The sequence below is a fragment of the Rattus norvegicus genome, chromosome 3 (genome assembly GCF_036323735.1).
Source record: "Rattus norvegicus strain BN/NHsdMcwi chromosome 3, GRCr8, whole genome shotgun sequence".
NCBI lineage: Eukaryota > Metazoa > Chordata > Mammalia > Rodentia > Muridae > Rattus > Rattus norvegicus.
Genome location: NC_086021.1, coordinates 42,203,121 through 42,219,136, shown reverse-complemented (window position 1 = coordinate 42,219,136; position 16,016 = coordinate 42,203,121). Strand labels below are relative to the sequence as shown.

At 42.9% G+C, this 16,016-nt stretch overlaps 1 protein-coding gene across 26 annotated transcripts in view; it reads left to right on the top strand.

The window, feature by feature from the left end:
- Positions 1–16,016, top strand: part of Dennd1a (DENN domain containing 1A) — a 487,315-nt gene that overhangs the window by 242,680 nt on the left and 228,619 nt on the right. For all 26 annotated transcript variants that reach the window (NM_001191747.1, XM_039105292.2, XM_039105287.2 and 23 more), the window contains 3 exons: positions 4,901–4,970; positions 10,870–10,950; positions 14,355–14,408. In NM_001191747.1, coding sequence (NP_001178676.1) covers positions 4,901–4,970; positions 10,870–10,950; positions 14,355–14,408 — 205 coding nt within the window. The remainder of the gene's footprint in view (positions 1–4,900; positions 4,971–10,869; positions 10,951–14,354; positions 14,409–16,016) is intronic.

Below are 16,016 nucleotides of genomic sequence, written 5' to 3'. Positions count from 1 at the left end.
TTTGCACAGCTGCCACCACTTTCCCAGTGTCGCCTGGCCGACTCTCTGGCCACGCTCTGAACTTTTCTCTTGCTTTCCAACTAATGCCATTACGGCATGCACTCCAGATGATGTCGTCACACTGTTCTGACTGAGGAGAACATTCTTTTATATGTATTGTTTTAAATACTAGCCAACACAATGGATAGCTTTTTTTCTGCCTTGTTTGAGACATATTGCTAAAATAATAATAAAGGCAAATATTTTTAGTAGGCATTTTAGAAAACATTTTTCTTCTACATAACTACATACCAATCATAAAAATGAAAATGTTAGTGACATCCTTGGATTTTACTATTCACATTTTTAAGAAATCAAGTTCAGAATAAACATTGCATTTATTAGTAGTATCTGTGCGCTAGTCTGGCTCAGGTCCTCAGTGTTTCTTCCACCTTTATGAACGGCGAGGCTCTGATATTGGAGTGTGACCTCCGATATCAGCTTGATGAGTGTGATTTATCTAATTCTTCCTCGCTATGAGGCTCTGCTTCCATGCCAAAGCTGTGATAAAGTTGTGCTGTTTGCTGTGGCATTCTGTCTGGTGACATACTATTTTGTACTTTTCTGTTGTCTGATGAAGGTTGTAACCTCGGGATTTTCCTTTCTGTTTCCCCTGTGATTTACAACTTGATTGTGAAAACTTACTTTCAGACTATGCAAGTAGCCTTATCACTCAGCAAATGTTCTGTTTGTCATTTTTATCTGCCGGGACTCTATATAATCCCTTTGTTAGTGTGTGCTTCGATGTTCAGATTGTCACAGATCCTGTCAGGGGTATTTCTTCACCAACTTTTGTGTCCTGTTGATATGTCCAGACCATGCAGTAAACATTGCCTTGCTCAATGTGGCATAAAGCACTTCTTAGCTCTTGCCTCAGAAGCAGACATTTCTATAGAGAACCCTCATTCTTCGTAGAGAATGTTATTTTGAAGCCAATATCTAGGCCTTGAGAGTGCCCATTATGATCAAAACATCTCTTCTCACAGGCCTTTTCTGTCATTCACTCTAGTATGTGTATGTGTGTTTCCTGCCTGCAATCTGATTGCACACATTTGTATTTATATTTCTGGATCTTAGCTATCTCTGTGTGTCATGATTTCACAGCTGTAATCAGCCAGGATTCATTCTTGTTTCTTCCTTAACCATATTTCTAATTCACGTGTCTAACATCAAGACCCTGGGCTTCTATTGCATGCTTAACTCCTTGATCATTCACCTACTATGTCACCAGGCTCCTGCTACATCTTCCTTCCAGCATGGCTGCATTCCCTCACTGTATTTGGACTAACACTTTAGATGAAACTATCACCTCCTTCTACCATAGACATCTTTCCCATCTCATTTGCATAATTCCTAGGTGTCCTGCATTGATGCCCTCCTCTCATCGTTCCCACACAGGGCTGCCTCCCAGATGATCTCTCTGCTCACTCTCTGCACACCCTCTCTGTTGCTGTCTCTACTTCTCTCCTTTGAGCTCCAGGACCCTGCTGCAGCTTCCATTCTCCATCTCAAGTGGTTAGCTGAATATGTAATACAGATATATAATCCTATCACACACACACACATACACACCACTGGGTAAGACGCTAGCCTAACCATCGTCCATTTAGTGAGGGGAGATCAGAAGACTGAGTCTGATATCAGTTGGACTTAAGGAGCTCATCAAGCTGACACATTGAAAAGTAAAAGGTTTTTGTCCAGCCTGTGCTGACTTTCTGGCTACCTTCTTTATGTCCATACAAACCACGGGTGCTACACCATCAGGCCATTTAAGGACAATTGTGAATTGGCTATTGTTAGAGTGGTTCCTGGAATATTGGTCCACAATGCTCATCAAGCCTTGTGGAGGGGTCTCCATGGTACTACCTCAACTCCTTCAAGATTTTCTGTGGATTCCCATAAAACAGCACTTCCTCAATGACAGTCGGATCTGGATGTGAGGGCCAAGCTACCTGAACTGTGAGAGGAGCTTGGACCCAGGATGATGGCTGAGGCAGCTATCTCCTTGCAGCCTTTCCCTCTCTGCTGGTGGGGTCATGATAATGATCCATTCAGATTCTCTATCGCTGCAAAGGCCTGAGGCAACAGTGCTTGGGAAAGATAGCCAGCTTCCCCTTCCTAGAAACCTTCTCTTATGCTTATTTCTTTTCTGGACCAGAACTGTGCCCTTCTTATTATTTGCCATTTAGCCATAGTGCTTGCTCTTCTGTAGGGGGACGCAAGCATACCCAGACCTAAGGGTTTTGGGCCCTGGAGGTGACCAGGGAGGAGCTTTCTAATAGAGTGCTTGTTTCCTCTGTGGACTCGGAAGCACTGTATACTCACTGCTGACAGACACCCACAGGATGGAGTAGGGACTCCATGTCTTCACCTGCAGCCTCCTGGTAGTGCGGCCGGGGTGTAGCACTAATGAAGCAGGACAGGAAGTGCCAGCAGACAGAGCTCAGCTGTGAATCATGACCTCCTAGCTGGGAAGCTGGGATACTTTGAAGAAGACAGCTGCAGTTTGATTTCAAAACCCTAGCACTGCCATCACTAGACATTCATCTGTCAGCACATAGGGGAGCAGTTGTGCCTGGTCAGGCCAGAAGAGGGAGAAGTGCCTGGCTTCCTGGGTAACTACCCATGTAGGGTATGGCAAATGATCCTATCTACCTAGCCAAAGGAAATAGTTTGGTGAGGCAGAGACTGGTAAAGTGAAGTGGGCTGGCTCTGTGGATCCTGTGATCCTCACCAGGTGAGGCTCCTGAGGCTTCAGGGACACGCTAGGCTCCAGCTGTGAGCTGGCGAGTCGTCCCAAACTGTTTAAGTTCCAGCGGCTGGGAGAAGCAGGCTGCCCTGCTGTACTGCCTCTTGTGTGCATTCATGAAAGGAGCTGAGCTTTGCTTGCCTTGCTTGGGGCTCCCCTGCTTGCCCTTTCCTCTTTCATGGCTTCCAGTTGTTGGGTCACCTAGTGGTATTACTTTCAGGAAAAGAAATACTTGTAATCATTGCCTGGGTTTGTTTACTGAGAGTCCTCTAATCTGTGTGGTTTTCGTGGGAGAAGGATTCCTTATTCTACTCTAATGGCTTTTAGCTCATGGAGGTTTATTTAGCAGAAGAGGAAGAGAGCACGTTATCTAGTGCCTAATCCCTTTTGAATGTTTACATTGCTCTGCCAGAGCTAGCGCTGGGGAGAGTGGCAGCAGCCATTTGCTCTGGAAGAGTCCATATGTGGCTGCCAGAGATGATGGAAACATATTAACATAAGTGATAATACTGTCATAGAAGTGAAAAGTTAAGTTGCTTATCAGTATATTTTGATAAGCTACTTAAATTTTACAGTAGCATGTTCTGGCTTCAGACAGACGTCACAGATAGGAGCTTGTGCACTTTATCTGTCCTCTCTATTACCTCTCACTTCATTTATTACCTCAGTGATCCAGCAGTAATCTGTACAGGGTGCTGATCCCCTCTCCCGGGCAGGATGTCACATCTGGGCGCTGCCTTAGGTCCAGGCCTGTCTATCAGTAACGGACTCCATTTGCAGATGTGAGCAAGGCAGAGCAGCAGGCTTCTTTTATGCCTGCTCTCAGAAGTTTTGAGATTGTCTCTAAGAGAGAACAGAGCCATTTGCAGAGTGTGGAGGGTGCAGGTGGGAGACAGGGTACGCTTCTTGGGAGTGGGGAATATATCTCACTAACTTTTCCACGGGGCTAAAGGGCTGTCTGCTAGTCTTCATTTAAGTTTGTGTGGGCATGTGCGCGCGTGTGTGCGTTCGTGCATGTCATAGTGGCCACAATCCATTCTTGGTTTGGTGCTGAGGATATAGTAAAGGAAGGTGTTTCTCTCTGTCTGTATAGTCTGTTGAGAACACAAACCATGCTGTGGGGAAGGACATTGTAATAGTAGTGTGTGCATGACCACCATGGAAGGAATTGGGGCACAAAAGTAGGTTCCGGAGGGCAGGAGGCTTTTAGAACACTGAGCAGAAATTGACTAAACTAGTTCCTGAAAGCCAGAGGGAGAAAAGGGCCAAAGTGTGCTGGCCTGGGGCAAGCTCAGAGATGCCTGGTATATCCATTGCAAAGCTGCACACCTCTAGAGAACTCATACAGTTGATCAAGATCCTGAGAAGAGAAAGTCAAAGAAACCTGAGAAGTGTAGGCTGCTGGATCCTATAGCAATGGGATGCTACTGCAATAATTGATTGTGCTGTGCAGATTTGGGGTTTTTCTTGGTGGGGTGGGCAGCAGGGGGTAGCCAGTTCATTTTATGCATTTCTTAGTAGCAGGTATCAGAATGGGAAAGAACAAAAGATGTTCAAATCACTCCAGTAGGGAGGCTCAAGCTTTCCAGAATTGAGGTTTTGCATTTTGTCTTGCCTCTGGGTTGTGTCAACCCTGCCCAGGCAGATGAAACAAGAGGCATTAGGCTATGAACAAAGCCTAATATGGGGGCCCCCCAGCCCAGGCAAGAAACAATGCAGGCTGAGGCCTAGGAGGCAGGGATTCCTAGACTCCTGCGTGTCCAGTCGTAGCTAGAGACCTTGTGGAGTTGGGAATGGATGTGTTTCTAGAGACTGTAGGGTGGTGGGAAAGGCCTGGCTATTAAAACATAGTGCCTGATTGCACTCTAGCTTGAATTTCTTCTATCTGAACCAGGTCTCGTTTTGAGACACAGGAGTAATTTATAATGGACAATTCATAAAGGCATGTTTTTTAAAAGCCCAGAAATAATTAACATTTAACCAGTTTGGATTTTAGCAGCCTTGGCTAGAATCTTTAGGATGTAGAGAAAACCTGAAATATTTTGAATTAAGTTCACATTTGAATTTTTGACCTGCATACTAATACTTCTTGTGTTTCTTTTTCTTCCCCAGCTACCTCCCCTGGTTTGAGGTATTTTATAAGCTCCTTAACATCTTGGCAGATTACACAACAAAACAACAGGTATTTGCCTTTTTATAAAACTAAATTTTTTTTAACACATAAACTTTTAAATTTTATGATTATGAAAGTAACATATGCTTTATGTTTTACTAAACATTTATGAAAAAAGTAATGTATGCCAAACATGAAAAGGTTGGGAAATTCAGAAAATAATGGAAAAGAAAAGAAAATCAGCTCTTACCTACTATGCCTTACATCATCCGTAAAATAAACATAACTAAAATTTCTAGTTGTTTTTAGTTTATTTGTTTTTTCTTCTGAGATAAGGATATAATAGCTAGGTTGCTCCTGTTCACAGTGTTAATGTCACATTTTCCTAACAACCCTGAAAGTTCACAATATATTTGTCTCAAAGGCAGAAGCTGAATTGCTCATGCCATGTAACAGATCACTTACTTGGCAGGTGACTTACCAGCTGCCCCAATCCCCATTTTGATAAAGCTTTGTGGTATTTTTATACTAATTTTTGTAAGGGTCTGAAATTCCTTCCACAGTTCTGCTATACCTTAATCAATTTTGGAGGAAATGGTATGCTAACCTAAGCTCTCACCATGGCTAACAGGTTGTCTGTATTTCTATTCACAGATTTGGGAAGTATTGTCACAGAATCATTTCTCCCACACTATTGAAAATACTGTTTAAGTATTTTTATGGGTAACATATCCTATACTTTTGCTTATCAAAATAGTTTCTTCTATGGGGCCTTCTAATTATTTGAGATTTTTGTTTTCATTATAAGAAGTACAAAGGGCTAGGGATCTAACTTGGTGGAAGAATGCTTGCTGTGCAAGCTTGGGAACCTTAGTTTAAAACCCTAGCAGAACTCCGAGGGTCAGATGTAGCAATGTATGTACCTGTCACCCCAACAGTGTGGAAGGTAGAGGCATGGTAGAGGTATGGTGGACATGGTGACTACCAGCCCAAGTCCAGCTTCAGTGGCAGACCCTGTTTCAAGAGAAAAAAATGTTAGAGCAGGACACCCTGATCCTTGTAAGTGTGATGTGTACTCACATGTGCGCACGTGCACGCACACACGCGCACACACACACACACACACACACACATATATAACCCCCTCATACACAGACCAACACACAAAGGGGACATGTGGGAAAAGGATGACCAATCACTCAAATCTTTATATATAAAACATTTTCTTCAATTTTTATTATTCCTCTAAGAAGAGAATGCCAGAGAGGCAGTTGTAAGCTTGGTGTGGTCATAAGTATTTATAAAATGTTTGCCTGTTGCATGTAGCTCCGCTACCCTGCCTAAGCTCCGGGAACAGGCCATGCTACCAGCCCCCATCCAGCTTCCCTTGAATCCATGGATAAAAGACATACACACATAGTTATTCAATTCCAATTTACCTTTAATTTGTTGGGCACTGCGATCTCCTGCCTGGAAAAGTGTTCCCTTAACAATATTCTTATCTTTGCACCTCCCTCCTGCCTTAAACTTTAGTTGCTAAGAAACATCTAGTCCCTTCTAAACTCCCCAGACCACCTGCCTATAGGAGCGGTCACAAGTCCCCCTCCTCCCAAGACCTCATATAGTTACTTGACGTTTTTCCAAAGCATGGCAACCCCCCCTCCTCCTCCCTGCCTCCTCCTCCCCTTCTTCTATCTTTTTCTCCAGGGACCCAGAAGTCCCACCTATCCCTTCCAACCAGCAATTAGCCCATGGCTTCTTTACTGACAGATCAAGAACCAACTGGGGACGAGGACCTTAGCACCAGAACCATCCCTACGTTTGCCAAACTACTTTCCAAAAGATTTACAACACAGCTGAGTCCCACACTGTCACTGATAGCATTTGTTAAACTTGCCATTTACTTGTCTAAGTTAAAAATCTCACTGTTATTAGTGAATTGAATATTTCCCTGTGTTTCTAAGTTCTTGGGGTTTTTTTTAAAGGTGACATTTAAGTTAAAGTGACATAGCATAATTATTAAATGTCAAAAATATTTTTTCTTTTGATTCTTCTATAGATTCCTAGTTCTGAAAATGTTCTATTAAAAATTATTGTTCTGTATTTTTGGTCTTAAAGTGCCCCAAATCTGTTTTTTCTTTCCTCTTTCTCCATATGATGCGTGTGGCATAGTCTCTCAGAAGGCCCAGAGTGGGCACGTGTGTTACTCAATCCTTTCTTTCTCATTTTACCCCAAATGGTTTTAGTCCACCACAAACAGAATCCTGACTTACAGGGTTCCCTGAAACATACTTTGGGAAATGCCATTTGGGGAGGGAAGTGAGTATATAATAGATAAATCTTTTCTTTGAATGAGTTGTACTCACTAGCAAATGTATTCCAGAGGGCACAGCAAATGGCAGGGATGGTTCATAGAAATGACTTCTTTCTTGCTTACCACACACGCAATGTGAAAGGGAGCATCAGGTCAAGAATTCTATCATAGAGGAACTGGCATCTTTGATGAATGGGGTAGCAGGTTGCCTTGAGATCTATTCATTGATTTCTTATGCACATTTAGCTTTGGTAAGACATTCAGGTTTCCACTCAATTTGAAAGGTGTCTTTAATAAATAAAAGCATGTAACGCATCTCTAAACTGGAGACTGATTCATGCTGTCATATCCCACATTTATATTCCATTCAGTGTTCAAAGCAACAGTATAACCTACTATTCTTTTTTAAATGTTTCTAAAAATGTGAGTACGTATAATCCTAGCATTCGAGAGGCAGCTTGGAGGAACAGGAATTCAAAACCATCCCTACCTGCAATGGAGTTTCAGGGAGCTAGCAGCTCACTTGCCCATTAAGTGAGTTTGAAGACTTAAGACCTTGTCTCAAAACAATTAAAAAGGAAGGAAGGCAGGCTTAAGAAAGGAGAGGTGCTATAAACTGAGCATAACCCCATGGGTTCAGTGCTTTTATCCTTGGGCCTGGTGAGAACCCCTGTTTTATACAGTATGGGAAGCTAAGATTAGTCTCATGGCTTATGGAGTCTATTTTTCCTGACCCATGATGCCTACAAAGTTCGTTCTGGCCAAATGAATTATAACGCAGAGCAGAGACTCTGTCTACAACTAGCTTGTTCAAAAATTATTGATTACCAGATTAGAACAGGGTGAAAAGAAGGGTTCAGTTGATTATGTACCTGATCAACAAGCATGAGGATGTTAGCTTAGATCTCCAGCACCCACATAAGAGACAGGCACAGCAGCTTTTGCATCTAATCCTAGCACTCAGGGGAAGGGCAGGCAGATTGCTGGAACTCATTAGACATAAATCCTAGCTGAATAAATGAGCTCTGAATTCACTGAGAGACCTTGTCTTTACAACTAAAGTAGACAGCAATCTAGGAAAACGTCTAACATTGACCAGTGGCTTCCACATACACATGCACACACAAGAACAAATATATGCAATATATCCATGGAAACCAAGACTTAGACAAACCCAGCATATTTGTTCACTAAAAACTGCCTTCTCCCATTCAGAAGCTTTGCAGTTGTGGAATGAGGTAAACTTCTATTTGGGGAAGTGTGTGTGTCTGACCATGAGAGTCACCAGGTGTTGTAGCCTATGGTGGTGCATGAGGATTTCACTGCAGGTCCTGGCCACAGTGTGGTCAGATCCTGAATATGGCAGAAAGGGAGTCTGCAGGGAAAGGATGACAAGGGACCTGATCTGGGCAGTGGCCCGCTTGAGGTGTTGGAGCCAGAGGAGATGAGGGTTTGTACATGGTAGAGTGGGAGTAGTCGTGATGTGAGATGTGCTAACTCAGTGGGGAACTGCAGAGAGCTGAAAAGGAAGGGAACCAGCAGTGGTGGCTCAGTGCTTGGTGCCAGAGCATGGAAAGCACGCATTGGACAGTAAAGCCCCAAGATAGGGGTGAGTCTTTTATCTTTGAACAGTATAGTCTCAGTATGCAAAGAGAAGGAACAGGAGTGATTCTAGTGTTAGCCTTGAATTGGAGACATCATTCTGAAGCTAAGGCTTTAAGTGTGTGAAGACAAAAGTAAGTTCAGATATGAAGGCATGTGGTGGTCTGTGTGTATGATACTTTCTGGCTTTGACCGCCTAAGGCCTAAGGTGGGCTGTGGCATTACTTAATGACTCTGACCATTGAAGGTCTGGTGTCATCAATCCCAAGGAACAGCAAGCCTACAAACCCATGGCTCCCAGACCTGGCTTGTGAATGCTCCCCAAGAAAAGGAGTCCTGGCGACATGAGAAAGGGCTACTTCCAGGACTGAGGCAAAGAAAGTGTAAGATGATGCTGAAATAACTTTTGTATCCCAAATTAAGAAAGTACTCAGAAAATGATAGGGATATGTCCTCTAGACAGGAAGGCAAGGTAAAGGGCCAAGATCTTAGTCTGGAACATCAAATACTGAAGGCAAGTGAAAGCACTTGTAGCAAGATAAATAAGCAGCTTGACTCAAAACTTGAGGGATGGAATACTTATATAAAATATTTGCTACAAAATGCTTTTTAAATGCTGGTGTAGGGGGTGCTCAGTAGAGATCTGAGATGATATAGTCAAGTGGTAAGAAAACATCATCAATAAAGAACAAGTTGAGATTCATGAGGAAACATCTGACAGCTGAGACTCATTCTGCAAAATGGTCAAGGTCCTATAGATTAGAAAAGACAAAGGTGTTTTTAGCAGAACTCAAGACTTACCCTGCTGAAGGTCACTCATGCCTCTAAACTGGTTTTATTGCCATGATGGTGTAGGGAGCGGAATAGCTGGCACAGCCAGACAGGATTAGATGGCACACTGTGCTGAGGCACATATACTTCCTGGCTGTGGTGATTAGACATGATTGCTCAGAGAAGAATGATTGTGCACGTGCGTGCGTGTGTGCGTGCATGCGTGCGTGCGTGCGTGTGTAGCTGATAGGGTATGATTGCCAACAACTCATTCTCAAACAGTGGAAGAAATGAAAGGGCCTTTGTTTCTAAAATTGTTCTGTAGGTGTGAGACTGCTTCAGAGCAAAACTCACCTTGTGCACACATGTTCAAGCACCTGTGTCCTCTAAGAGACTTGATTGTCAGAGCACAGACTAAAACAAGCTTGGAAGCTTGGTGAGTCTACTTCATCTCAGGCTTCCTGCCAGAAGCAGACAGGGCTGTGGACTTGAATACAGCAATCCTTCCTCCCTCTCTGGGCTGTGCAGCCTTCTATCCAATGGGAGACTAGAACTTCATAGTTCAGACCTTCACTCTTTACACTCCTTAAGTGGATGACTAGAAGGATCCAGTAGTTAGGACATGACTGCCCATGTAAACTTAACCTTTTATTAGCACACAGAATTCCCACAGGAAAAAAAAGTGGCTTTTGGATCATTTTGTAAGCACTGTTGTTTTGAGCATCTTAAAGGCGAATCTGTTTTGAGCCGAATAATTTGTGCTGCTTTGTATGTTGCTCAGCTGCTCAGTTTCCCTAATTAAAATGCACGGCTGCTGTCCTGTATCACATGCTGGTGAACTTGCTTTATTTCTAACTTTCCATAATTGGAGTCTGCTACATGTACACAATGAACACTCAATAAAATTAATTGAGGGTAATATGATGAAGACTAGATCCATGGTGTCATTGTTATTTCTCCCAACCACCCCCGCCCTGGAAGCTCAGATTGTTTGCATTTAAAAGTTGTTGCTATGGAGTTGGAGGGATAGATTTGCTGAGAGCGTATGGTATATGATCCATAAAAGGTGGTCATGGTAGGTGTCTGACTGAATAGAAAATGTCGAATTTGATGTGGGAGGATCGGTTTGGCTCTTATGTTGGAGCAGTGTCTTTTATCCAACCATACTTGAATATCAAACCTATTTTTGTCTTGGGGCCAGCATTTCCCACCTGTTTCTCTTTGGGTCTAGACTTCACCTCAGGTCCAGCTTTTATAACTTGGACCTTTTCTTTCTTTCAGGAAAGTCAGTGGAATGAACTTCTTGAAACTCTGCACAGACTTCCCATTCCAGACCCCGGAGTGTCTGTTCACCTCAGCGTGGTAAGTGGGGCAAGATGGTGGCCACCCCAAACAAGCATGTCTGTATGGACCTTCAGAGGAGACCAGAACCACACACTCTTACTTAACCCGAGCCCTGGGATTCTCCCTCTTTCTGAGATTCACTGAAGAATAGATGCTTCCCAAATGACCAGTCATATCCTTAGCTGCAGATTCAAGGAACAGAATGGCTGGACCTGTCAGCCTTGTCATCCCCTGTCTTTGGCCACCTGTATCACCCTTTGTCACAGTTAAAGTCCATTCTGGACTTTCAGTCTTCACAATACCTCTCTTCTGTTTGCCTGTTAACTCATGCATCCTTCAGAACTATTCTGATTCTGTTTTCTGAGAAATCCTCCCTTAATCACTCAGGCTGAGTTAGCCTTTCTTTTGGGCCCCAGTCCCCTTACATGATCCGGAGACTTGGTTCCATCCTGTGGGAGTAAGCTGGTTCTCACTCTCTATCCCATGAAGACAGAGGACAATACTCAGTATAGTTCCTAGCCTACAGCATTCATTATTTATTTAATGCTTTGAGGTACATCCTGCACGTTGCTTAGTGGGAAATTTTTGTTCCAATTGTCTACTTTGCTAGTGATTGAATCAAGGCCTTTAACTGTATGGGCTCAGCTTCCTTATCTGTCAGACAGGACATCAGAAGAGATGTGTAAGCTCTCTTCCATAATTCATTTACTAAATTCTTTATCTCTTAGATGGAAGCTGTCATTGCCTTTATCAGAATTCTTTGGTGGACACCATTTGGCCAGGCACTTATTGTCATGCAGACCTGTCTTTCTATCCCAGAACCCTGGCAAGTTAGAGAGTTTTCTCTTCCAGCTTCTCAAAAAGCAGTTACAGTGCTGGTTATAGGAATCAGGAAGGTGTCTGACTTCATAAGGAAAACTAATGAGTTTTACCAGAATGGTATCAAAAGCCACAGGATTGCCAGTAATAATAACAATAGCAAACCTATTTTAAGTTCTTAATTTATACTAATATACACCTCCTATGTTCAAAATCATTCCCAATATAGATGCTAACATACTCATGTCATAGGGGAAAGATTTAGAGGAAAGGGCGTGCATGTAAAGTCATGCAATTTATAAATGATGAACTAGCTTTTATGATCTAAGGAAAAAGGGATGGATGCAGGGAAGCGGGAGGGACTTTACATAGGGAGGATTTGCTCTTAGGGAAGTAGGGACTGCTTGAAAAGATGAGCAAGTGAGCTGTAGACCCAGTCATCACTGAAGCAGAGCAACCCTGCCTTTGTCTCAGTCTTTTTTCCTAAGCAGCTTGATCTCACTGCTTCATCCTGTAATAGCATCAGACAGGTAGCTGTGGAGCAGCCAGGCTAGGTCACCAGCTGCCTGGGAGGCAGGGCCACTCCTTCACCAAATGTCTGCACTGGCAACATGCTGTCAGGCCTCAAGGACAAGCCAGCTTGGGCAGCAGGAACTATTGGGTGTGCAGCTGTTTCATTCCAGTGGATTCTAGGAATGTTTCTGACCTCCCCTGGTCCCCAGCATTTCATGATCGATGGAGCAAGACAGAATCTCAAAGGACAGCCTGGGGACTGGTTAGTTTGGAGTTATGCTGGCTCACTCTTTACAATCCACTGCATCTGTAAAGGCAGATCCCCCCCCCCACTAGACATTTTTCTTCCCAAAATGCATTTCTGTTTTGAAGATCTAGTATTTCATTTGGAATAGAAATACTAAAATATTGGTGCAATGCCTTGTAAAGATATAGCCTGGGCTTTGTTATCTGTAACCACTGTCTATAATAGAATGTTCCTGTGTAACTGATGTCGGTGATTGAGAAAGATAGAAATGCAAACTAGCAGTTTGAATGATAATGATTGTAAAATAAAAATCCAGTTGTTAATCCGGGAGTGGTAGTGTATGCCTGTCATCCCAACATTCGGGAAGCAGAAGCAGGAAGAATCAGTACAAGCCTAACAACCCAATCTGGTCTATGTAGCAGTCTCTAGGAAAGCTGAAGCTATATAGTGAAACCTGTATCAAAATAAATAAAATAGCAAGTAAGTAAAGAACCATTTTTGGAAGATTAAATGCCTCATGCAGAAGTGCTTTCTCAAGTTCATGTGTATAAGTGCAGAGACATAAAGACTCTGTGGATACAGACATGGCTCTGGTTTCAGCGTAGATCCTCCACATGCTCACTGAGTGATCTTAGACTATTTGCCTCTCTGAACATTAATTTGTATATTTGTAATATGGAGATAATATGTATCTCCAAATTTTATTTTGGCAACTAGAAGTGATGTTTCTAAAGTCTTTAATACAAAGTTTTCCATAAGCAGGTTTCAATAAATATCTTTTAAGTGTCAGACTAGCAGCTCATGGTTACCATCATTGGTGTAGATTGTCTCCAGGGCCTTTTATTTTAGAACACCTAAACAACTCACTCTTCTACAAACCTACTTATTCTCCCAGTACACAGGATGTAAGGGTTGGGGAAAGGCCTAGATTTGAACTTAGGCTACGGCCGAGCTGAACCTTTCTGCCCATGACCTTTCCTGGCCTTTCACAATCCATCTTTAATTGGCCAGCACAAGGCTCCTTCCAGTGCCACTTACCATTATCTTCTGAGCCTTTAAAAGCAGCCGAGGAGGTGGCATTAGTTCAGCCAGTTTTCATTTAACTTAGAGATATGGGCTTGTTACAAACATGGAGACGCCTCATTGCAAGTCTTTGAAGTCAAGCCTTCAACCTCTCCTAGGCTTCATGGCAATCACACTGCAAGTCAGGAGCTTATTCTCCATTGGCAACCAATCTGTAGCCCTTTCATGTGGCATGAGTGGCCTTTGGCTGGAACTGCCCTGAGCAGATTTTGATTACAGTATAGATTGATGTGACCTCAGATGCTGAAATGGAATAGCAGGATTGGTTGGGATATCCTGTCACTTTCCGAGTGATTCTTTTTTTTTTTTTTTTTCCCCCGGGGCTGGGGATCGAACCCAGGGCCTTGCACTTGCCTAGCACTCTACCACTGAGCTAAATCCCCAACCCCTTACCGAGTGATTCTAGTGTTATCTGGTTGCTAAGAGTTCTCTGCCTTATTGAACAGCAAGTTAGAGAACTGGCCACTTCTTTGTGTTCAGAAAGTCACAAAATATCACGTGGGTATTTAGACTTAAGCTTCTTTGATTTTTTTTTTTTCATTCATCTTCCCATGACATTCATTCTCCTGCTGACGAGTTAATGCTACTAGCTTGGTCCAACATTAGCCTAAGCAGCTCTAATATGGATGTTTCTTACAACAGCCATGTGGCTCCCTCATCTGAATAAAGAAGATGCTTTAGAACATTCACCTAAATTTGGAATGAAGTTCTAGTTAAATCATCTTGAAAAAATATGCAGCTCGTGTCTTTTCTTTTCCAGCATTCTTACTTCACTGTGCCTGATAGCAGAGAGCTTCCCAGCATACCTGAGAATGTGAGTACTTGAAAAGGACCATTGCATTTTTTTGTTTACTGCTTATGTTTTGAAAAGAAAAGGATATATTTTCTAGTGTAATAACAGTGGATTGCTGAAACAAGTATAAAAATCAATGGGTTATAATAGCAAAAGCAAATTGAAAACATCTATAAAGTATAGACACAAGGTTTTCATATTTCTCAAAGTAATCACTTATTAATGGTTGATGGGAATTTATTCTGGTCTTTATAGGGCATATTCACATAGATTAAAATTACCTATTAGAAAAGCATCTCAGCATTTTCACTAATAAGAATTATTGTTGTCCACCACAAAAATCTCCATTAAGTTCCCTCACAATAGAGACTTAGTTTCTCCTTTCTATTATCATAAGATGAAATGTTCTTAGGAAAGAAATTCCCATGTGAAAGTTTACAAGGGCAGGAGTTCGTAAATAGAACCATGCTTCTGTGTTTGTGTCGCAGGAAACCTGTACTAAGTGAAGTAAGAGGATACCTTCTAAGGGCTAAGAAGCAGCGAACTAAAGTGGCAGATCTGTAGTTTCATGTTTGCCCTCTGAAGAAGCTGAGTGACATGTCTACCCTAGTATACTATACTTTACTGTGATTATAAACTGTAAAATGTAGAAGGAAGTCTAAAGCTGCCACCAGGAGGCACGTGGTGAGATGTAAGTAGCATGAGATCAGCTCTCCTTCACTTCAGAAGACGCAGTGCAGTGGTTTTGAGCACATTCACATTCTAGTGGTCTTCAAAAGTTTTCTTTTCTTTTTTTAATTAATTAATTTTACACTCCAGATTTTATTTCCCTCCTAGTCCACCCTCCAACTGTTCCATATTCCATACCTCCTCCCCACCCACCCCACCAGACCTCTAAACTCCCTGGGGCCTCCAGTCTCTTGAGGGTTAGGTGCATCTTCTCTGAATAAACCCAGACCCGGAAGTCCTCTGCTGTATATATGTTGGGGGCCTCATTTCAGCTGGTGTATGCTCCCTGGTTGGTGATCCAGGGCCTGAGATCTCAGGGGTCCAGTAAATTGAGACTGCTGGTCCTCCTACAGAGTCACCCTCCTCCTCAGCTTTCTCCAGCTTTTCCCTAATTCATCCGCAGGTTTCAGAAGCTTCTGTTCATTGGTTGAGTGCACATATCTGCATCTGACTCTTTCGGCTACTTGTTGGGTCTTTTGGAGGGCAGTTATGATAGGTCCCTTTTTGTGACACCCCATAGTCTCAGTAATAGTGTCAGGCCTTGGGCCCTCCCCTTGAGCTGGATCCTACTTTGGGTCTGTCACTGGACCTTCTTTTCCTCAGGCTCTTCTCTATTTTCATCCCTGCAGTTCTTTCAGACAAGAAGAATTATGGGTCAGAGTTTTAACTTTGGAATAGCAATCCCATTCCTCACTTGATGCTCTCTCTTTCTGCTGGAAGTGGGCTCTACAAGTTCCTTCTCCCCACTGTAGGGTATCTTATCTACACCCCCCCACCCCAGTCCTGTGAGTCCCTCCAGCCCAGTCCCCGTTTGCTCCCAGATTCCTCCCCCCTTGTGGTTGCTTTCTTCTCCCTCCCAAGTTAGACTGAGGCATCCTCACTCGGGCCCTTCAGCTTGTT